We start from the raw sequence: 24540 nt of genomic DNA, 5'->3' as shown, positions 1-24540 counted from the left end.
TTAAAAAGACAATTGTTAATAAAATAATTATTAACAGTTGTCTTTTTTATTTATATAATCCTCAGGGCATAATGTCTGTTTATCCTATGATGTTGTTTTATACAAGGCATCCTCACTTCCTGTTTATGTTGTCTATTTATTCAGTTGACGTCCTTTTAATAAAACAGCATGAAATCCAAGGTCGTGACGTCAGAGCCATGATCTGTGTTGTTGTTGTCGTTACGTTTGTGTTAGATGTTTCTTCCTGAGAGCAAAGAAGGTAGTGTTAATTAAACCTGAAGGAATAATGGAGTCGCTTAAAGAACAAGTAATGATAAACCAGTTTGTATTAGCTGCTGGTTGTGGACAGGAACAGGCGAGACAAATTTTACAACGTGCACATTGGCAGTTTGAGGTGAGTTGGTGGCGTGTTTAATCAACAAACATGGCTGATGTAATGTGAACTCTTGCCCTTTGATGTTGTTGTGCGCGTGTTATTAGACGATATTATTGTCGTCAACTGATATTATTAGCAGTTTGTATCGGTTATTTAAGTAGACAAAAATGTTATCCAAGCTTAACTGTTCGTACTGAATGTATATTAGTTAAATATTACTTTTTTCACAATGTTTTCATCCACCACGTGAACTTTTTATCAGCATATTGATCGTTTTTAATTATTGTTGAAACTTGAGCATTTTTAACGTTCTTTATTAGTAAAACCGACATTTCGTGGCAAAAGGCCTTATTTTGGGTGATTGTTGTCTGGATTTTACTGAAAGCATTATTATTTTGTGGCATACATGGAGGCCAAGGTATCCATGCCATGTTTAGTGCTCTCCTTACCACAGGAGAGCACTAAACATGCCACTATTTAAGCTGCCATCCACAACATATGCCATCTACTACCCACCAATACACCACATAATCTATCATATAAACATTACGCTACATATCACTTACTAATAATAATTACTTGCATGTGTGTTCTTTGGCCAGTTTACCTGTATGCAGAATTAAAAAAATACCAAAAAAAAAAAAAAAAACCTGGTGCCTCTGTATGTTGCCTGCAACTTCCTCTGCAGTTGGCTAACTGAGCTATAATTGAAATAGAACATGTTCTACTGGGACTATTCATAACTTAACATACACACGTAAACCACAGTAATTAAATTTTTAATATGTAAATATTTCGTCCTAAGTATCTTAGGACATCATCAGTACATTTATTTCAGTTACAGTTATTCTTAGTATTGTTTAAAATAACTGTACTCATGATGTCCTAAGATACTTAAGAACGAAATATTTACATATTAATAATTTAATTACTGTGGTTTACATGTGTGTGTTTAGTTAGAACATATTATAATAATACTAAATATACCCTTTGTCATGAAGAGAATCAAAGTTGTCTTTCCCAGTTGAAAGTACGGCCCATCATTCTTCCAACTTCACCATTTTATCTACCATTTTGCATAGTGTAAAGTTTGTATGCAGAATCCCATTTATTTAAAAAAAGAAAGAAACCCAGTTAAGACCAAGAATAACATTACAGATAACTGCCTGCTGTTATATGGTTTTGAAAGATAATTGATGCTTTGAATCCCTGTTTTTCAAATCGTTTTTGAAAGATGTGTATTTTTCCTCCTACAACACAGGTAAACTAAGGGAAACAAGCTGTTCGTAGACGTAATACTATTGTGTCATCGGTTTCAGTTGCCCTGTTTTATTCTACATCAGCAAGAGCCAAATGCACTGATAACTTAACAGCTGTGCTTCACTGCTATTCAGACAAATCGCTAATTGAACAATTTGCTGTTCAATTCCTCATCTTTTTTTTTTAATATTCTTATGCTTGTAGTTATTGATTAATAATCTTTCATGATTTGGAGGTTGACATAATTTCAAAAATTTTTTTAAAATGTGGGCAGTTAGTGTGAATCTGATCATCTACGTGGGAAAAAATTATCCCAGAGTATCTACTGCACACTATAGGCTTGCATTCAATTCATTGTCTCACTACTGCTTGCTACAGTATATTGGTTAGAAAGGATATTAAACAAAAAAAGAAAGCTAGGCCAGCAAAACTATTAAAAAATAAAAACTGGATAGTGTAAGCAATATAAATAGATATACTTCGAAAATCAGCAAGAATAGTGGCATTCTACTTTATTCACCATTATAGACCCAGCCCAAGTTCTCTATTGTCAGCCATCGGTTCTATAATGGCATATGCCTCAGACTGCCTGGTACTAAAAGCTTTAATTATCTGTAAATTTTCACCATTATCTATAATTTTTATATAATTTTATAATTTATTTAGTTATATTTAAATATTGTAATATACCTGTATTGCCCTGTGGAAATGGCATTTGCTTCCATAGCACTAGGCCATTAGAAGCCTTTGTAAGTTTGATTCTACTTGCTGAATAAGAGCACATTATCTGGGCCTTTTTCTTTCAGCTGGTCCCTGAGTTAATGTTTTTAGCACAGGCATGTAGACTTTTACTCCCATAAACTTTTAACCCTGCAACTTGAGAAAAATCAAGGTTAGAACCCGTCCTATTTTAGACAATAATATATATATAGCAAGGGTGGCCACAATGTTGCTCGCATGACGCAGCTCTTCATGATCTGCCAGGAAAAAATGAACAAAAACAGAAGAGGAGACAACAAAAAAGAGGAACAAGATAAAAGAGAGAGGAGAGAGAGAAACGAGGTTAATAAAAATTACTGCAATAAAAAAGTTTAATTTGAAACACATTCAGTGGTTTACTTTGAACAATTTTAATCATTTTAAAGTCGAAACACAATAATTTTAGTTACTTAATTTACTAGTAGAGGTTCCTTGTATCCATTTTCTTAGTAAGCTCTTTAAAATTAGTTGTGTAATTAGTCAAAGCAGTTCTTATAAGCTCGTTACAACCTTGCATGCGCACACTCACTTACTCCCGTACCATCGCATCAGTTAAAGGTTGTAGCTCTTCTAAGTCTTACCAGAATTATTTTGGCTCCAAAAGGATGCTTAGTTGGCCATCCTGATATATAGTGTTAAGGTCAGAGACCACATGATGGCAGCAATGTCTGTTGCTTTCTTTCCTAGATTGCTTTGGATCATTGATAGTTTTAGGCCAGCTATCAAAGAGTGCAAAGGGTAGAGATTTGACTGGACATCAATCTTCAAAATAGCATTAAAATTGCCTCTCCTACTCCTTTTGGTGATAAAAGACATCAGTGACTTGTTTATTCATATATTCACACAATTGAAACAGAGCCAAAATAACATTAATATTAATCACAACAATTTGACTGCTTGTAAGGTTCAATTTATATTATTATATTTTATTATTACCCTAACACCCCCATGGAGTCAAAGACTCGTCTAGGAGGTCCTTTTGTTATACACACAGCTCATCATACTGTGCCTTAAACACACTCAAATTCTCTGCAGACACCACTCTCTTATTCCAATCATTCACAACTCTGCATGCAAAAAACTTGCTTCTCACTCCACTGCTCACACCATCCTTATACAGCTTCCAGGAATGACCTTTGGTTTTCCCCTGATCTCCCAACATTTTCTGTAAAACTTCTTCAACATTGATCCAACAACCTCTTACTAACTTCTAGGTCTCTATCATATCATCCCTCTTCCTTCACTAGACTCATTTTCTCAACCTTTTTTCATATTTGACATTTTCAAGATCAGAAACTACCTTAGTCAGTCACCTCTGGACCCTTTCCAACATCTCTTTGTCCGTTTGAAAACCAGGTGACCAAATCTGTGCACAGTAGTCCATGTGTGGCCTAATCAGAGCTTTATACAATGGAACAAGAATCTAATCTCCTTACTTCTACAAGTCATTATCCTCCACATCATTCTCAGAATTCATTGTGTTGTCCTCACAATTTTGGCAATGTGTCCTCTAAATTTTAGATCCTTATCCACTATCACCCCAAGATCTCTTATTTCTTCCACCTCCAACAATGTATCCTCACGAAGCATAAATTCTACATTCCATCATCGTTTCCCAAATTTTAAAACCTTACATTTTGCAACATTGAGCTGGCATTTCCATGCCCATTCTCTCAATCTATTCAAGTCTTCTTGTAAGGCCACAACATCTTCTCTGCTCTTTGTAGGTCATCTTAACTTTGCATCATCTTCAAACAACTGAATATCCTCATCCAAATCTTTTCCAATATCATTAACATACAGGTTAAACAGCAATGACCCTAAAATAAACCCCTGAGGCACACCACTAGTGACTTTACTCTTGCAGGATATTATTTCCCCTGTACACAACTTGCTGATACCTATCAGATATCCAGTCTCCAATCCAACACTAATCTAATATCCAATCCCATCTGCTCTAGTTTGATTATCAACTTATCATGTATTAATTTATCACAAGCCTTTGCATACTGTTTGTGTCCCTCTCCTCTGCCCAATGAAGCTGTAACCTTATTGTTATAAGTAGGTAGATTACTAAAACACAACCTCCCTTTAGCAAATCCATGCTGTCCATCAAAGATAATACCATTGTTTTCAACCCAATTCTGAATCCTGATTCTCAACAGTCTTTCCAAAACCTTTACTGCAACATCTGACATGCAGATAGGCCTATAATTTGATGCTTGAGTTCTATTATCTCCCTTATGAAGCAGTAAAATCTTGCCCTTCTTCCCTTCCTTTGCAAATCAACCCAGTGCAAGACTCGTATTAAAAAAATATGTTAAAGCAGATGCCAACCCCCTGGCACGTTCCTTCAAAATGTGTGGTGATATATTATCAAGTCCCACAGCCTTATTAACATCAGGTTTGCTCAATTCCTCATATACCTCTTGCTCACTTACAGCCGGTCTATCCTCCTCATCATCAACTGCTCTCACACTCTCTGTTGGTCACATTCACAAGAATGAAAGAGCTTTATGAACTGCTCATTAAGTATTTTCACTATATCTTCCACAGAATGCTTATACCATTCTTATAACATTTATTATACCATTTTTTCCAATCAGTGTCATACTTCCATAACCATTCTCTCTCTCTTTTTTTTTTTTTTTTCAGGCTATATATCAAATGAATTCCCTAGGATTCTCTTTTTGGCTTCATTAGCTAACTGCTGCTCTTCACTTTTGCTACCCTTACCAAGTCACCCTACTTGCCTGTTCTTTGTAATCCTCATGGAATTGATTATTACCACTCCTCGTATGCTGCCTCCATAATGCCTTTGTTCTCTGTTTCGCATGCTTAATCTCTTCATTCATCCATTTAATACCTACCTTATTTAACCTTCTGACCCTTGAAGTACATTCAGACATTGCCTCTACTAGACAGTTCTTGAATATCCCCCAAGCTGCATTGATCTCCTTTCCAGCTAACTCCTCATTCCATGCTGCGCCTGTATGCGGTCTCCTGATCTCCTCATAATCACCAGCCTTGTAGTTCCACATATGCCCTTCCTCACTGAGGTCCTCACACTGCTCATTATTCTATTCAGGTGCATATTCTACTCAAGAATCAGTTCTCTGGTACTGTTGTAAAATATGGACTGTTCCAAGTACTGTTTTTCTTTTCATATTGCTTATATTTATTTAAGTTGTCAATGATTGATTCTACATAATTTATGAATTCTTTGAAATTACACCAACTGCACCATAATAAATGAAATGATCTTGATCTGTTTAAATCACAGCTAAACTGCTTTTTTTTTTTTTTTATATCAGTACCACATGATAGGTTGCACAATCCATGGTACATTAATGCTGTGTTTGGACAAGAGTTAAAAAAGAATTAATTATTTATGCAGCAAAAAGTTATGCAATTTTGGATGTAAAGATCACATACCATGTATTATATTGATGATGTAGATTGTAGGAAATGAATGATTCTAGGGATTTTGCAATAGTGGTGGACAGAGTTGAAGTTCAAAGAACATATTGCAAAAGTTGGTAAAATATATCAAAGGATGTTGAACACATTGACAAATAGAAGAAAGTTATTATCAATCTTTATAATGCTATAATATAATATGGCAGGAACAATGGATGCCAATTGATGGAAGTATCGTGGAAGCACTTCCATGGATACTGTTAAAACAAAAGAGAGAGTTGACTGTAGTTGCTAATTAACAGTGTAAGACAGTGAAATGCACATGCTACCATTAATACTCCACTTTGGCAACAGAAATGCATAAATAAATTATTTTTTTATATATATATCTGGTCTACACATCACAAGACCAACCATAACCAGAAAGGCTACAAGACCTAATAGTGCACTAGTGCTGCGTGTGGGGCAGAGGAAAATAGAAGAAAGGAGGAAATAATTTGTTCATTATTTAATAAATAGTAAGCCTAGAGTTACTTATTAAATAAGTATGCCATCTGTGAATTTTTTATATTGATTTGCATACTTGAGAAGGACCTATAAGCACATTAGTGCTTATAGGTCCTTCTCAGGTATGCAAATTTGTGCAAATTATAACACATTAGTGCTTATAGGTCTGGAGTGCAGGTGAGTGCTCAGATGTTTAAACTAGATGCCAATAAGCTTCTACAATGTATAGAGGCTTATTGGCTTTTATTTATTTTATTTTATTATATTTATTATTTTTATTATTTTTTGTTTTTTTGAAGAGTTACAGGTTGTAGTTTGGAAATACTTCTTGCAGTAGGATGTTCCTGAGGATGGCGGTAGTTGGAATAAAAGAGGAAAAAGAAGAGCAGGTTTGGTGTGTTGTAGTTGACCAGTAAAGGGGTGCTGGGCATCTGCTGCTCTCATATTAATAGGTGCAACAAAAAATAGAGGAATCATTATTGCCAGTTGAATGGAGCAGTGTCAATTGAAGTACTTGTAGAATAGACACAGAGCTGAATTGCATCTGTGAGATAGAGGTGGAATTGAATCTGTAAGAGAATGATCATCTGCGAGCCAAATTAGTCTCCTCTGGACAGAGTCAAGAATTTTTAGAAAAATTTTAGATGCTCCACTCCAAACATGAGAGCAGTATTCTAAGCATGGGTGGATTTGTATATAGTTAAGAGTTGGTTAGGTGTGAAATTGCACCTTGAACAACAGAGAATGCCTAATTTTTTGAATGCTGAGGATGCTATTGATGTGAGGTGTACCAGGAAAGACTGGAGGTAAATGTTAGTCCAAGCAGAGATATCTGCTTTTGTCTGGCAAATTATATATACATTTGACTTGTTTTAAAAAAAATAATGATCTCATCCACAAATGCTGGGTGGGATGATTATTTAAAAAAATATATATATATATATATATATATATATATATATATATATTTAGTACCATAGTGGTCTTCGAGTTCATTCATTTAAAAACCCTGGTCTTGAGACTGAACATAATACTTTTTCAAGGCAGTAAAATTCATCTACCACCTAAAAACAAACATTCACACTATTGTTGGAATTTGAAACATAGGTTATGTATTGTGGAGGGATATGGTATTATCTACTCAGCTAACTAGTTGACTGTCTTGAGTAGTTATGGTTTCTGTATGGATTGTAACATGTAAACTTTAAATGAATAAAATTGTTTAGCATGAAAATCAAATCCGGAGGTTTTATTTTTAAATAACCTCTATACCAAGTTTAAGAGAGAAAAACAGCTTGTATGCACAACTTGCAGATATAGTGTACTTATTGTGAATAATAGGCTATCATGAATGAACAAATGATAATAGTTTGTGACAGTATTAATGTAGTATAACATAAGCACGTACACACAAGAAAGATATTTAATTATCCAAATATTTCGGTCTGAAAATTGCAGACCATCTTCAGTGGCAATACAAGAACAGTTTTAAAATACAAGGTGGAATACTAACAATAGATCATTTATAAATAGAACAAGCCGTGTAATGTTATATCACTAAGTATTAAAGAGATATATTTTTAAGCAGAGACATGATTGAATTAAAAATATTAATTAATAATTTCAATAATTTTAAATAACATAAAATTAATATGAATTAATGAGTTATCCTCATTAGACATTCCCAGATTTTTGATACAATATACAGTCATTCCGATTCGGGTTAGGACGATGGAGTAAGGCCTCTACGCTTTCTTTGAATAAACGTTCAGATTTATAGCGGGATCTATGTAAGAGGCGAGTTTTTGACCAAAGGATGTTGTGGTTAGTTTCTATCCCGTGCTGAGCCAATCCAGATTTTTCGGGTTTGTTGTGATATAGGGATTGACATTATTATTATTATTCAGGCCTCCAGGGAATCAAAAGACTCATCGTGGGAGGTCCTTCCTAAGAAACACAGTCTATCAAGACTCATCAAGGGGAGGTCCCCCCCCCCCCCACAAGAAACACAAAGTCTATCATACCACTCATTGACCGTTCTCGCTCTCACCACTCCATCGGGCAATGCATTCCATGGTTCATCCACCCTCCATGCAAAGAACTCACTCTTCACCCTCTTGCTCACGGTTTCATTTCGTAACTTCCGGGGATGGCCTCTTGTCATCACTCCTTCCTGCTGTTCAACCAAGCGAAAGAACTCCCCAGTGTCCACCCTGTAACCACCTCTCAACAGTTTAAAAGTCTCAATCATATCACATCGCCTTCTTCTATCCACCAAACTCTGCAGTCCACATTCCCTCAGCCGATCCTCATAACTATCATTGTGCAGTCCTGAAAAAACCATCTTTGTTATCTGCCTTTGTACCCTTTCCACAGTTAATTTATCCCCTTCAAATCCTGGGGACCAAATCTGAGAACAGTAGTCTAAGTGTGGTCTGATCAGGGTCTTATACAACAGAATGATAACTGTTTTATCTCTGCAGGTCAGTGTCCTTCTCATTATTGCAGCAATCCTCTGTGTTACCTTCATCACCTTTGCAATATGTCCCCTAAATTTCAGGTTTCTATCAATCATCAACCCCAGATCTCTTGTCTCCCCTACTTCCTCCAGTATAACTCCTCCCATAGAGTATGCAGTGTCCCATCAATGTTTCCCATACCTCAAGACCTTACATTTTGCTGCATTAAATCGACACCCCCATTCATTTGCCAATCTTTCTAGCTTATTCAAATCCTCTTGCAGGGCTGCTGCATCTGCACTGTTACTAATAATCCTTCCCAGCTTCGCATCATCTGCAAACAACTGAATATCCCCTTGCAATCCACTGACAATATCATTGATATAAAGGTTAAACAGTATAGGTCCCAGTACTGAGCCCTGTGGGACCCCAACTTGGATGCTTGGATTCTTTTTTCTAGAGCGCGTCCAGTGGAGAGATCACAGTTGCAGGGAATTTCATAAACTCCAGGAAGAGACATAGTTGAGTGTTTGTCTTTAGAAGAAGGAAAATGGGAAGATAATTTGTTAATAGGTGAATAAGTAGCTGTTAACTCATATTTCTTCAGAATTCTTCAAATAGGTTCTGAAATCCTGGAGATATATGGAATTGGAGCTCGACGTATTGAATCTTTGTTGTTTAGTGATGGATTATAAGAATAGAGAAGATGTTGTGTACTCTTTTCGGAAAAGCCATTGAGTTTTATGTGCTGTTGGATAGTAGAAAGTTCTTTCTGTAGAAAATTAGAAGTAGAACAATTAGTTTTGGCTCTTCTGATTAGACATTTTATGATTCCTGTTTTTTGACAAGGGTAATGGACAGATTCTTTAAGAATATAACGACCTGTGAACGTTGGTTTCCTGTAAACTGTAGTTGTAAGAGTATTTGAAGGTGACTGGATGAGGAGAATGTCTAAAAATGATAACTGGTTGTTTTTCCCATTTCCATAGTAAACTTTATACGATGATGTAAGGAATTGATACTGTTTAAAAAAAAAGGTAAGGAGTCTTTGTTGTGAGGCCAGTAAAGATGTCATCTATATATCTTACCCAAAAGGATGGTTGAGGGAATATAGATGAGAAGAGGTCTTTTTCTGGCTGTTCTAAATAAAAGTTGGCTAAGCAGGAGAGAGAGGACTTCCCATGGCCGTTCCTTCTACTTGGCTGTAAAATTTGTTTTGACATAAGAAATATCCAGAGTGTATTACGAAATTGAACAGTTTTATAATATCTTCTGGAAAGATGTCAGTGAGTAATTTTAAAGTCTCTTTGAGAGGTACATTTGTATATAAAGATTCTATATCAAAGCTCACCATAAAATCTGTAGATTGCATTGAGATATTTTTCAATTTTTCTAAGAAATCTGAGGAGTTTTTAAGAAAGGAACTAGAGTTGCCTATGTGAGATTTCAATAATTTAGCTAGATATTTGGCTATACGGTAAGTAGGAGAATCAATGCACTCTACTATTGGACGAAGAGGAAAGTCAATCTTATGTATTTTAGGAAGACCATAAAATCTAGGAGGTCTTGCAAAATGAGTTTTAAGTCTTTCAGTTGTGTCACTGTCTAAACTGATGACTTTATCTAAGAGAGAATTTAATTTCTTTAGTTGTGTGTTGGTTGAATCATAATCAAGTTCTTGATATGTGGAGCGATCTCGAAGTAAAAGAGAAAGTTTTCTTCTGTAATTTGTGGAGTCCATAACTACTGTTGCTTTCCCCTTGTCAGCTTTGGTGATAATGAGGTGATTGTTTTTTCTCAAGGACTGTAAAGATTTCATTTCAGAAGGAGGAAGTTTGGCCTTAAGTAGAGAAGAAGTGACTTCTAGGCGAAGAGCATTAGCTTTATTACTAGTTAGATGACTGAGGTTCCTTTCAACGTTAACTAGGAAATCTAGATATGGTATCTTATTAGGAACAATAGAAAAATCATGTACTTTTGAAAGGATGAGGGTTTCGCTATTAGTTAGAGGACATCCAGATATATTGACGATTCAATTATCTGGAGCTTTGAAGGACTTGAATTATTTAGAAGAAAGAGCTTCATATTTGCGGTTTAGATGTTGACTTAGTTTATTATATGCTCATTGAGTATATAATAAACCATCTGTGAAAGATGTGGATCCAAGTTTGTGGAAATATAGGTGCGAAGATCAGAAATATGATGACTGTTAATAGCAAGATCACGTTTAGCAGCTTTAAGTTGGTTACAGATTAAAGATAAGCTGGTGTTCCGGTAAATATTATGAGCTCCAGGAGATTTTATAGTTTCTTTAATCTTAGCGAAATTGGGAATAATCTTGTTGTCGTGGCATTTTTTAAAAAAATTGATCTTCGCTCGTAACCTACCTTGTATAACTGAAAATTTTCCTAATTTACCGGTTATTTTGGTGGCATTTTCCCTGTGAAGGATTAAAATCTGATATTTTAAGGATACTTGTGACATAAAGATTATATAATATAAGTTTATAAATAGAACAAGCTGTGTGAACACACGTGGCTTGTTCTATTTATAAATGATCAATTTTCAGAAATATTTTACTAATTAAATATCTTTCTTGTGTGTATGTGCTTATATTATACAATCTTTATGTTACAAGTATCCTTAAAATATCAAAGTATTAACGTAGAAATCTTATGTTCCAGAATTATCTGTTTATCTATCTTCAGATGGTGCTTTTGTCCCCTTATAAGAAGCACAGGAAATTATTGTTCTTGTCCTTCTTGTCTCATCACTAATTCGATCTGATTGTTTAGAGCAAGAGCATCAGATTTTTTTCATAAAAAGGGACTGTTGGACTGACATCTACCTCCCTTCCTGGCACAAACACAGATAACATTCATAGTCTTTAAAAAAAAAAAAAAAAAAACCTCCTTTTCTGTACAACATGCTGCTTCTCACCTATGAAATTGCTATACAAATCTACCCAGCTTTTAGAATACCTTTTGAGGTTTTGCACTAAAAACTAAACATTAGTGATACTGTCAGTAGGCAGTCTGATTAATTGATGACCCTTCCTTCTACATGCTCACTCCAGCCACTTTCTCAGACATTCTGTGAGACAAGTGTTTATGTCTTAAGTCTCTTCTTTAGATACTTTTATTGGTACTGTTCTACTAAACTGGCTACTATCCTGCATCCACTTTCTGATGAAAAGAATCGTTATAAGAGCTTTTCAGTTGAAGTGGGAAGGTCTTTTTTCTTCTAAAAATTTCAGATTGTTTCATCCCAGGAAACAACACTCAGTTAACAGACATAGTATAATGACCTAGCCTTAATTGTTTAGTTTTCATTCTAACCAAAGTATTCCTCTACATTCCTCTCTAAGTCTGTAAAAAGAAAAAAAAAAGCTACTAGTTATCATCCATTTGTACTTCAGCTTAAAATATATCTTACCATCTTCTCATCCTTCTCTTTTTTTTCCATTTGCCTCTTCTCTAGAACAGCTCTCCTCACATTGTTTCCTTTTTCTCAAGGATTAAACCTCTGACTGTTAAAAAAAAAAGTGTTCTTAGGCTAGTGTACCGATGATTTTTATATATTATTAGAAAACTTTTCGTGTTTTTCTGTTTAATTATAAGTTAACAGCAGAACTCAATTTTTATTTTTTATATGCTTGCCTGGTTGGTCGTGGTTAGTGCATCTGCTCTTCAACCAAAAGGCTGCGGGTGCAAATCCTGCTGTGGGCATGTGATTTGTGATTGTCTGTGAAAATACTAGTGGTGGTGGGCAGTAGATAGCGTTAGTGTAGATCAGCGATCGGCAACCTTTTTGGAGTGAAGAGCCATTTTTAAAATTATATCTGTTAAAAAAATTTTAGGGAGCCGCACACAGTGATGAGCAACCAGTGGTCCACGGTTGCATGCGGCCCACTCAGGTTTTTTGTGCGTCCACGATGTTCATTTTGTACGGCAGAATTAGTATATTTTAATTAAAAATCTATTTTATGAATGTTGATTTTTACATGTGGATTTATTTGTGCAGGTTAAAAAATTAAAATACATCTAAATAATGGAAAATAAATTAATACTTTCTTATCAAAAAAAAAGAAAATATTCTTTATGCCGAATATTTGATTTACTATTTAATTGCTCATCACTGCTTTAAATTTGGAAAGTACATTGAAAAATATTATAATTAAATTATTTATTCAGTTTTTTTTTACAGTAACACGTCATCATACTTGTAAAACACAGGGGTGGCATGTCACACGAAATTATATGATATTTTTAAATATTAAATAATAAAACAAAGATTTCCTCCTCCTCCTTACAAAAACATATGTATAAAATCCAGTAAAATACCTATTTCTTTAATTTTTTTAAATTTAAAACTTCTTAGTATGACTTTTACTGTTGAACTTCTTGGGATAGTTTCTCAATATGCAACGAATACGCCATAATTTTCATTTTCAAACATGACGAAAGACTCACGTTGTTTAGTTGGTTTCTCAACTTACTTTTAATAAAATTCTAATATGAATTTTATAAAAATTTTCAGGTCCTCTATCTCTAACCTTTTAAACTTCAGATTTTCTTGTTCTATCTTTCTCTTCTTTGCTGACATTTTAAATACTGTAAAAATATTTTTATTTTGTTAATATTTAATTTAATGTTACAATATTCATGTTATCTAACACAATTACCAGTAAATGAAAGCACTGCAACGTCCACTACAAAATCTTTACTTATTTTAACAAAGTAAGCAGATTTACAGACCACACTTGCACTATATGCGAAGACAATGGGTGCGTTCAGACCAGGTTGACTACTCAGCAAAAATATTTTGTACCAGCTTATGCAAGAAAAAGGTACTAAATCTGAAAAAAAGTACTAGATTTTTATTTCTTTCATTTCACTCTGTTTTGGGCGTTTTAGGATATCACTACCTTATTATCATAGATTAACTCAATGTAAAATCTCTAAATTAACACATGTACGACAAAAATGAAAAGAAAAAAGTCAAAAGTCATCTATGAGTCCAAGAGCTGCAGTTGTCATTCATCATAACAGAAGTCCCAGTTGTAACTCTAGCACTTAATATGTGTATTAATTTAATATATGACTTTTAGTGTTTAAAATAATGCAGTGCATATTTTTTAGTGTTTAAAATAATGTAACATTAAATTTTCAGTTATTTAATATGCTATTTTATATATACAGGGGTTCCTACCCACAAGAAAAACACTGGAAGTATTTATTCATTATTTTTAGCAGATTTCGCTAAATTTCTTAACTCTTCAGAAATAGTAAAATTTGTAGCTGATAAATGTTTCGATTTTTCTTTTATCAAAAGGAGTCCACATTCATCAAAGGAGTTTGTAGTTGATTTCTTATTTTATTCTTATTTATTTTCTCTGCTGAAAATATTCTTTCAGTTCCTGCTGATGAATGAGAGAGGTACAATACAGCTTTAACTAATGCCGTTAAATTAGGAAACATTAGTTCTCCTACAGCATTTTTCATTTCAAAAACTTGATTCCATAAAAACCTTTTTTTCAAATGCTTCTACAGTCTTCAATAGTTGCCATTCTCTATCAAGCTCTTCGTAACGCCCCTAGATATACATTTCTATGTCTAAAAACTGCCCATTGTCGGTTGGATTTATCTTTTCAATGGGGTCCAATTTATGCTGTGCATAAATAAAAGGTGGTTACTCATATTAAAATATTTAATTTTTCCACTTGTTTTCATTGCTGTAGTGATCTTATAATGCGCACGAGAGGTGTTTGAATAGCAAAGAATATATTTTCATTAGCTAATATCAGTTGAATTGCGTGAGTATTCGGGGGTGAGGAAGAGAAGGTTAGCGAACAGTGAGAAGGGGAGAAAAAAAAGAGAGAAATCATGCTTGTGTCACTGAATGTGACATATTGGGAGGTGGGAGAAGAGAAAAATATTAAACTCATATGTCTAACTCTCATGTTGTTATTATTATTATTTTTCGGAAGGAAGAAAGTACTAGGTCTGTTGGTCAATGTACTAGAACACTAAAAATCTAGTACGAAAGTACTAGATGTGGTCACCCTGGTTCAGACAAGCAAGTGCTACCGTAGCGCTACATGTGCTAGCCTAGCGTGACGTATTTGGTTTAATAAATTAAAACAACATAAAACATAACTAAAGTAATTTTAATTAGCATGAATAATTAAAACAAATATTTGACAAATCAGTGGGTTTATGAATTCTTGCATTATCCATGATAAAAATAGATTGTTTAATAACGAAAAGAGCCACAATTATTCATTCAAAGAGCCGTATGCAGCTCCGGAGCCACAGGTTGCTGACCCCTGGTGTAGATGATGATGCGGTTCGCTGTAGTTGGTGGATTGAGTGGTGAAGACGGAGAGTTGTAGAGTAGGTGCCTTCCTCGATGAGTCTTAGGACTTCTTGGAGGTGTCACATAATAATGATATTGAACCCTGGGGAAAAAAAAGAGGTCACACAACCTATAACATAACAGTTCCATGTGTGTGCTTTTTATATGCTTATATTTAAATATAACTCTACTTAATATTATCAAGGCTTTTTGTCCATATTTGATGACATTTGACATCCAATTAAACATAATAAGAATTATCTAATCCAGGAGTTTGTTCATACAAATTAATTGATAGTTAACAGCTTTAGCAAGCCTGATAATTATTGATAGGTTAAAATTGGTTTAAAATAAAGAAACAATTGGAGGCAGTCATGAAAAGGTTTATTTCATAATAGCATTCTTGTATATCGATACCATGACTGTTGAACCTAGAGCTGTTTTAAGCATATATATACATACATATACATACATCTTCAAGGCCCTCTTCCTAATTGGGTTGTGGGAGCAACAGCTGCAAGAGGAACTTCCAATGGTCACGATCCTCTGCCACCAAGCTCAGGTGTTCTGGTGGGATTCCCAAACGTGTCCACCCAAGGTTTTGGATATAATCTATCCAGCGAGTCCTTGGCCTTCCACGTGGCCTCCCACCCTCTGGCTTGGCAAAGAGGGCCTGCTGAGGGAGCCTCTCTTGTGGCATTCTGACCAGTTGCCCGTACCAATGTAACTGTGATCTCTCAACACGGAGAAGCAGCGGATGAGTATTGATGGTTTCCCGAATTGCAGAGCTTCTGACTCTGTCGAGTTTTGTCAGCCCTGCAACCCCTCGAAGGAACCTCATTTCAGCCGCTTGGATTCGTGTTTGCATTCTTTCAGTCATTACCCAACTCTCATGACCATAGGTGAGGATGGGGACATAGACTGTATTGAAGACAGCCAGCTTTGCCTTCTGACTTAACTCCCGCTTCAGGTATTTCTCCACCTGCTTCATTGGGACTCCACTTACATTTAGAGTGCACTGGGATGGTTGTTTTGAGACCACAAATGTTTCAGTTTTGGCCACACTGATCTTCATTCCGGCATCTGCACAAGCAGCTACAAACCTATCCAGGGTCCGCTGGAGGTCATCTGTGGAAGAGCTAAGCAGAACTAGGTCATCTGCAAAAAGCAGACGTCCAATGCTACATTTTCGAATTCTGACACACTCATTGCCTCTGCTGTGCCTATCAATCCAGTCCATAAATATGAAAAGGAGGGTTCTGAACTGTGAAAGGTTCAGACTTTGTGCTGTTTACCCTGACACAAAACTCTGGGCATTCATACAGGGCTTGATGGCAGCAAATAGTTGACCATCCACTCCATACTTCTGTACTGTTTGCCAAAGCTTATCCCGAGGAACCCAGTCATATGCCTTCTCCAAGTCCACAAAACATGTGTAGACATTCTTGGCATATTCCCAAGATTTCTCAAAGACTTGCCTTAAAGTGAAGATTTGGTCAGTTGTGCTTCTACCAGGACGAAAGCCACATTGTTCTTCCTGGAACTTTGACTCAACTATGCTCCTGCACTGTCTTTCCAAGCACTTAGCATACACTTTCCCAGGCAGGCTGAGCAGAGAGATGCCACGATAGTTACTGCAATCCTTCTGGTCTCCCTTCTTAAAGACTGGTATTATTATGCCTGTCTGCCATTGCTTTGGTGCTCGCCCAGATATCCAAGCAGCCTGACACACTCGAGTCAGCCAGAGAACACTGTCTCGATTTAAGGCTTTTAGCATTTCGGGCTGAATTTCAACATCGCCAGCAGCCTTGCTTGATTTTAGCGATTTTATTGCTAAATGGACCTCTTCTGCTGTGAGACTAGTCATTTCCCCGATCTGCACCTCTTGGATGTCCACAACTGCTGGGCCACTTGGGTTAAGAAGGCTCTCAAAGTATTCCCTCCATCTGTGGAGGATATCCTTCTTGGTTGTTAAAAGTGCACCATCAGAGGCCTTAATTGCCCTTGCTGTGCACGATTTCCTCCCTCGAAGGCGGCGGATGGTCTGCCAGAATACTTTGTTTGCATTTGCATAGGATGAGTCTAATCTTTCTCCAAAGGATTCCCAAGCCTTCTGCTTTGCTGTCTTTACTGCCTTTGCAGCAGCTTTTCGTGCCTCAGCATACTGCAAACGCATCTCAGGTGACCATATATATTATTATGGATATAATTTTGATTTGTGTGATTTATTGTTATTATTATGTGATGCCTCCAAGGAGTCCAAAGACTCATCGAGGGAGAGCATCTACTCTATAATTATCTGTCTCCATCACTTAATCCCCCAACTACACCAACGCCATCTCCTGTCCACTACCACGACTACTAGTATTTTTTGTCTGTAAATTGCATGTATTCTCAAGGCTGATTTGGCTGTGTGCGGGATGAAAAATCCTACTACCTCCGTATAAGATTGGCTAACTCGCCTTCAATTGAAAAAAAAAAAAGATTCCTCTCATCACGACAAGAATCAAACTCGAGCCTTTTTCCAATCCAAGGGCGTAACATACTTTCTTCCAATTGCGCGACAAGGTGCTAACCTAATTTAGACATTGAAAGATCCATTTGAAATAGCAGATTTTAATTCTAAATACCAAATTTCATTAATTTCCATCATGTTAGGGAGAAATTATCATTCCCAATAATTTTTCCATTAAAATGATCCAGAGTGGGTCAGGGAGGATGAAAGTGTATTTATATATATATATTTATATATATATATATATTATCATCATCATTATTATTCCCATTTCATATTGTTTTGTCAATGCAAATAGAATTATACCCCCCCCCAAAAAAAATTTCATTAAATAATGCGGATCTTATACATCTCAACACGAGATGTATAGTAGTACATAAAATCAGCCACGGTGTTGCCGTGGTACTGTGATGTTGAGAAATCCTGCCCTAATTTTTCCTCTGATGTAATTTTTCACTGAAAAAAAAAAACAAAACAATGGTTGTGTATTTTATGTCAACTATTCCACAGTTTTACACTTAGGGGTGGCATATGGACACTCACCTCTTTGTGGTAAAATATGACCTATCAGTAAAGGGATTAGTGGGCCACTGCCAGAAAAGAAGTTTGAGAAACAAACGCTGACAATTCAGTGAAATCAGCTACCATCCTTAGAATGTAATGAGGTAAATATAATTTTATGCAAAAACATGTTTTACTAAACCACTTTCCTTCATAGAAGTAAAAAATTAAAGGTACCAATTACAATTTTTGTAGTTAGTCAATTCAGATATGCCCTCTAAAATATGAACTCCATTATTTTTTATTTTTTTTAGACTGCTTTAAGCATTTTCTTTCAAGAAGCTGCTTTACCAAGTTGTCAAAATAATCACCACCACCACAGTCATCACTATCATCATCATCATCATCATGGACATATTAATACAGTGAGTATTACTATAACAGCATGATCCAACAATTTGTAGCATATTTAATATTAATTTTTTAGGTGGGGCTCACTCGCACAAGTTTTCTGTAAACAATACATTTAGGTGAGCTAAGGATTTTTTTTTTTTTTTTTTTTTTTTTTTTTTTTTTGTACATTTATTGTTAATTTGTGTGTGGGGGTGGTAAAGTAACTGCTTCTGAATTACAACTCATTTCCTGCCTCCTCAGTATGTGGTTGACTTTTTTACTTTAACATTTTTACTTGTAAAAAATAATGTTTATTATGATTCTGTATAAATATGTAGGAATATTTAGAATTTGAAATTTGATGCTTTTTTTGTTTTATGCCTGTGCCATTGAAAGTAACCAACCAACATATATTAATATATGTATATGCATAAATTTGTCTTCTTTATGAACATTGAGTTCTTTTGAGGCCATTGTAATGTCACTTACATTTGTTTCAGACTTCAGGCTTCCAATAAGCAGATGGCAGTCTCACATCAGTCATTGAAATTCATCTCCTGCCTAACAACATTTGCAAAATATCCACACCCGCAGCCTGTTGGTTGGAGAGTGAATATGCTGACCATTCATCTAGGCAGGCCAGTAGTACCTACAGCAAATTCATGGACATCATTGCCTCACCTCCCAAATGAAATGGGGGAGATTTGGGAGCAGTATAAAATTTATATGTATATATTATATAACATACACACACACTGAGGACTCGACAAATTATGCAAAATCCTACTTGTCATACATAAAATATGCTTTGTGGGTAGTTTTTGTTATTAAGACCACATTATGATGTAAATAAAGAGTTTAATAAAAAGTAAGCAGTTAAAACGTGACAGGTTTCGTAAGTTGTAAGATATCATCAGGAGTACTGGTACAAAAAAGTTTTCACAACAAAATCCTATTGACAATTAATTACATATTTCAGATATTTTGATAACTTCACAGCTGTTACATATAATAGATTAATTACACAAACTTGTCAGGTTTTAATTGCTTATTTTTATTATACTCTTTATTTACATCATAATGTGGTCTCAATACTGAAAACTAGCTACAGAACTGCTAAACCACATAAACTTGTGTTTTCATAAAATATACTTGCCAAGACTCCTTCTCCACTTTTTTTATTGTCTGAATAAGTCAGTAGTACTGCATTTGCATTTTTAACATTAAAAAGATTTGTGTAAAAAGTTATTTTTTTTAAATTAAATATGAAATATTCTATTTTGTTAGTCTGTGTCTACTTTCCAGATGGCCAAAATCTACTCACCACAGGCAAGTGGATGAGTATGTTTGTCAAGCCCTGTATACATATATAAAACGTGCAAATTATGTATGTCAGACCACATATTTACAATTATGATGTTCATCAGATAAGTGATCTTGTTTTTGTATCCTCGGGCCAGCCTGGTTGGCCGGGTAGTTAGTATACCCAGTCTACAACCAATCAGGTCATGGGTTTGAATCCCACTGTGGGCATGGATGTTTGTGATCGTCTTACCTTGTGTACTGCTATAACTTTTGATGTAGTGCACTGTGACCTTTGCTGTCCTTGTGCTATTAAAACCAGAATTCATCATAATCATCATTGTATTCTCAGAATAAATATTACAGATAATACTATTGATTTTCTGAGCAATGGATGGTCCAGCACCTCCTTTAGTCTGGACACAATTATGAGACCACACTTGAAATTCTTGTGACTACCTGAATACTTCAGTGGGTCAACACGAATATATTTAAATAATTACATGCATGCTCGCTTAATTAATGCAATGCTTGTGTTGAAAGATGGCTCCAAAAGTTTATGAAACATTTATGGAATTTCTATCCATAAAATTTGTGGTGAAAAATAATCTGCAAACTATGAAAGAGCTATTGAGTATGTCAATGAATTTGTTAATTGTATAACTGACGAGCACCTCAGTCCCGACCAAGTGTGTGATGCTGATGAAACTGCACAGGATATTAACAGTAGAGAACAAAAAGGATCCACAGGATTTAGACAATCTAAGGATAGACTTACTGTCCTAGGGTACTCAAATGCAGCAGTCATGCACAGATGTAAGCCACTAGTGATAGAAAAAACTAAATGCCCTAGGACTTCATTAATATTTATCCTAATATATCGTGCAAATAAAAATGGCCAGATTACCATTAATATTATTCTAGAATGGTTCGAAAAAACCTGAAACCTGAGCACACTGTTCATCTGTAAGTCTACTGGAAGATTGCAAAAACTCTTCTTGGACAACCTTTCATCTCATCCCAGAACTGTGAACACCTGTGTAAGAAAAATGTTTATATGATACATTTATCACCAAACTGTACATTCCTTATCCAAAACCAAGGAATATTATGTATACAAGTGAATCAAAATGGAGAAGAAAGGAAAATGCCACAGACAGCTGGATTCAGCTGAACAACAGAATCATTCAAGTATCACTCACTTTCCATGAAATGTTTGTTAGATGTAAATTCTGGCAAGACTGTAGAGGCATTTATTAAAGAATTTAACACAAAAGAAGTTTCATGTTCGGTTTCTTACTAGTGACTAGGAGAAGTTACAGTCGTCAACACTATACAAATGTTGTAGCCTGTCCTGGCTTTTGAGAATTCTCCAGATGATTGTTAATGATTTTACAGGATTTATGTCATAGGAAAGGAGAAAGAAGTTGTTCTTGAGTTGCTTGTGTATGCAGTGTTACGCCATCTGCTTCCAAGGTTATAGCAAGTAAGCTTAATGAAAAATATCTTGCCGAGTGGATGAACATTGACATTGCTCATTTGCTATACTGATTCTGAAATTATATTGTTTTGAATCCTTATATATTTCATTTAATCACTTAATTTACATTCATTATTTAAGTGATCACATGTTTTTAGGTCCATAGTGATTTAGAAACATGAGAAAGATATAATTAGTGGGTCAGAGATGCACCAATGAATTATTATTTCATGACTTCGGTTGGTCTGGCAAGATTGATACCGTGGGTGCTGGAAAATCACTGGCCTACTTGTATTAGTAAAATATTGTAGTAAATTAATAAAATAAGATGTGCTAAAAAACTAATATTTGTTAGTCATTCCCCTCCCTCCCCCTTCATTCTTGCTCAGCATTCAGTGATTCTTCTCCTAAAATTGACATTTGGATCCTTGCCTGCCAAATACATAATATTGCAGTAAACATTTTACTTAAGGCTTCATTGTGGACTGAAACTTAGTAACTCTTGGTCAATATTATCCCTGGTAAAAGCAATTAGAATCCATTATAGAAACATGTTTTATGGAAATACGAAAGATGGAGAATGGCTAAGTTGTTCTCTTTAAGAATTATCCTACTGTCACCTCATTTGTAAAGAATGCTGGTTTCTATAGCCAAGCAGATAGCATCTTCATTTTGCTACTAACAACCTTGAATTCTAGTAGCATGTTATTTTTATTGTCAAGTGCAGTAACATCTTTCTTCTGAACTCCTGAAATGACAAAAAAGTTTGGTCTCGGACACAGATCTTTTAGTTTATCTAATCCTTGATCTACTCATTGTACTATTGTGTTTCATGTATGGGGGAGAGAGACTCTCATTAAAGAAAAGAAAAAAAAAAGAATTAAATGATTTGATTTTTTTCTCATAAAAATTTAGAATAGTCATTGTAAAGATGAGAAGGTCCCCCCCCCCCAATGAGTATAAACTGTGTAATGATTTTGAACAGTTAGCATGAGACAGATAAGACTTACTCCATTTTTGGTGATCCAAGGATTGTATAAAAATGCGAACTTTACTAGCTCTGTTGTTTGGCAAAAAATTGAGTGATTTTATTGATGATACAACTTGTTAAAAATTCATTGTACATACACATTTAATGCAGAACAGTATAGAATTTGGAAAAATTGTTTTCCAAAACTGCAGCTTTTATTATATTCTTGCTTTATTATATACACTTGCATCATTAAATATCTTTCACTGGTAAATTTATATGCTCTTAATCTAAAATAATGTATGTTGAATGTTATGATTTTTTCTCAACAGATTTGTACTCCTGCCAATACTCCAGCTACACCACCAAACTTTCCAGAGACACTTCTGGCATTTTCTAACATGGCTACAACAGAGAAGATAAGTAGCTCCCCACAAACATTTTGCTCCATTTCTTCTAGTAGTAACAGTAATAATGGTGTCCCAACATTAACTAATAGCAGTTGTAGTAATTTTGGTTCTCACCAGGCCCCAACACCATCCATTGGAATGGAAGTTGAAGCACAAAGATAAAAAAAACTGTTATGAAATGAAATGCCACCTTGTATCAAAGTGGTTGACATTAGTGTGATGGAAATCTATTCAGTTGCTTAACATTGACTAAATTTGGCCCATTATAATAAACAAGTGTAGATTCTTCATTTTGTGATGTGGGCTAAGATTGTGCAATCAGGATTTGGTGGTCATCTTGTTATTCAGATTGATTTGATTTTTTGAACAGTTTTCTCTATCTTAAAGTTATTTACAAATGTTAATTTTCTTATATAAAATATAAGAGCTTCTTTAGGATTTTCATTGATATTAGAATAAAGTACTCATTAATAGGTATACAGATTATGTATATCAAATCACATATTCACAGTTATGACGTTCCTTGGATAAGTAAGTGATTCCTTGGTTTTCATAAATGTGCAGAGGTGAATATGGTTTCGGATATTTTTAACATACAAATGTTTTTGTAAAATATCAGCCTTGTTTGAAATATAATTTAAGTTTGTAACTTGCTTTTGAAAACTCAGTATGAAGGAACTTGTGATAAGTGTTAGAAGTTTGTGATCACTGTGTATATTTTTAAGATGGTCATCTCTGGTGACTTAAATGAATTTTGTATCATTGAACATACCAATCATCATTTTGAAAATGTAAAATTTTAATTATTTCTAATAGTTAACTCTTGATTATCCAAGCTTTGCAAGTTGGGGGAAGCAAGTTGCATATGTAACAGTATACATGTAATTTGAAAGTTAATATATACAAGAAATAGTCATATGGCTTATAGCAATACTTATGTATTATAGATAAAAAATACACTTTTGTATTTACTTATTACAATCATATAATTGGTGCTGATGCAACTTATTCAGTTTAAAAAGTGAGTTCTGACTTGGATTTGGGAAGATTTGGTGTTTTGAGACTACACAAGTCAGAGGCCAAATCTAAAAAATTAGATAAATTTCTAGATTTGGATTTAGATTTTATTTTCAAATAAAAAATAAAATGATTTTTTGAAAATAATTTGATTGTAAATAATTTACATTTGTAAATAAATTTGAATTGGTGAAAATTTAACATTCCCTCTATTTCATTTCATTATACTCCATTTTACTTAAACTTTTTTTTTTTGACACTGTAAAAAAAAAAAAAAAAAGGTAAAATGTGGCATTTAAGTAAAATGGAGATTTTACCTAAATGCCACACAAAATTATAGAACAATGACCCAGCATTACCCTCAGTGATAATGCAGATATCTAGATCATCTCACGTATCTGTTTTACATATCATCATCATCATCAGCCATTATCAATCTGCTGCTGGATGAAGGCCTTTCCAAGATTACTCCAAACTGTCTGTCCATGTCACTGCTGCAAATCTGATATCAATCCACTGTGATTTGGGTCGGAGTTGTGGTCGTTATTTCTCTCGTGGAATCCAGTCCAGTACTTCTTTTGTCCTTTGTTGATCTTGTCTTCAAGAAGTATGCCCAGCCCATTGCCACTTCAGATGTTTCACTCTTCGTATGATGTCAGAGACTTTGGTTTGATTTCTTATCCACGTATTCCTTTTTTGATCCAGTCTTGTGATACCAAGCGTACTTCTTTCTATACGAAATTGTGTTGTTCTTAACTTTTGAATTTCCTTTGCATTTAAAAACTTTTCTCTTCAGGCAAAATGGTAGTTGGCT

The 24540-nt window shown here is 34.8% G+C and overlaps 1 protein-coding gene across 1 annotated transcript; it reads left to right on the top strand.

Annotated features, from left to right (window-relative positions):
• The first annotated feature begins 167 nt into the window (after nucleotides 1-167).
• On the top strand, nucleotides 168-23927 carry LOC150097144 (UBA-like domain-containing protein 2-A). The gene is made up of 3 exons (XM_090407038.1): nucleotides 168-394; nucleotides 18469-18579; nucleotides 22632-23927. Exons 1-3 carry the CDS (start codon nucleotides 287-289, stop codon nucleotides 22869-22871), a joined length of 459 nt encoding a protein of 152 aa, XP_090263164.1. The 5' UTR covers nucleotides 168-286; the 3' UTR covers nucleotides 22872-23927.
• The last annotated feature ends 613 nt before the right edge of the window (nucleotides 23928-24540 follow it).

This window comes from Typopeltis vanoorti, chromosome 17 (genome assembly GCF_054136105.1).
Source record: "Typopeltis vanoorti isolate ZY-2024b chromosome 17, IOZ_Tvanoo_1.0, whole genome shotgun sequence".
Lineage (NCBI taxonomy): Eukaryota > Metazoa > Arthropoda > Arachnida > Uropygi > Thelyphonidae > Typopeltis > Typopeltis vanoorti.
Note: the sequence above shows the minus strand (reverse complement) of the source record. Positions and strands in the feature narration are given on the sequence as shown.

Bases quoted from the DNA above. Each gene is read 5' to 3' on its own strand.
- LOC150097144 (XM_090407038.1), top strand. From the start codon at position 287: ATGGAGTCGCTTAAAGAACAAGTAATGATAAACCAGTTTGTATTAGCT. The intron at 395-18,468 runs GTGAGTTGGTGG...TATTTTTTTTAG, and splicing joins GTGCACATTGGCAGTTTGAG to ACTGCTTTAAGCATTTTCTT. The intron at 18,580-22,631 runs GTGAGTATTACT...TTTTCTCAACAG, and splicing joins ATCATGGACATATTAATACA to ATTTGTACTCCTGCCAATAC.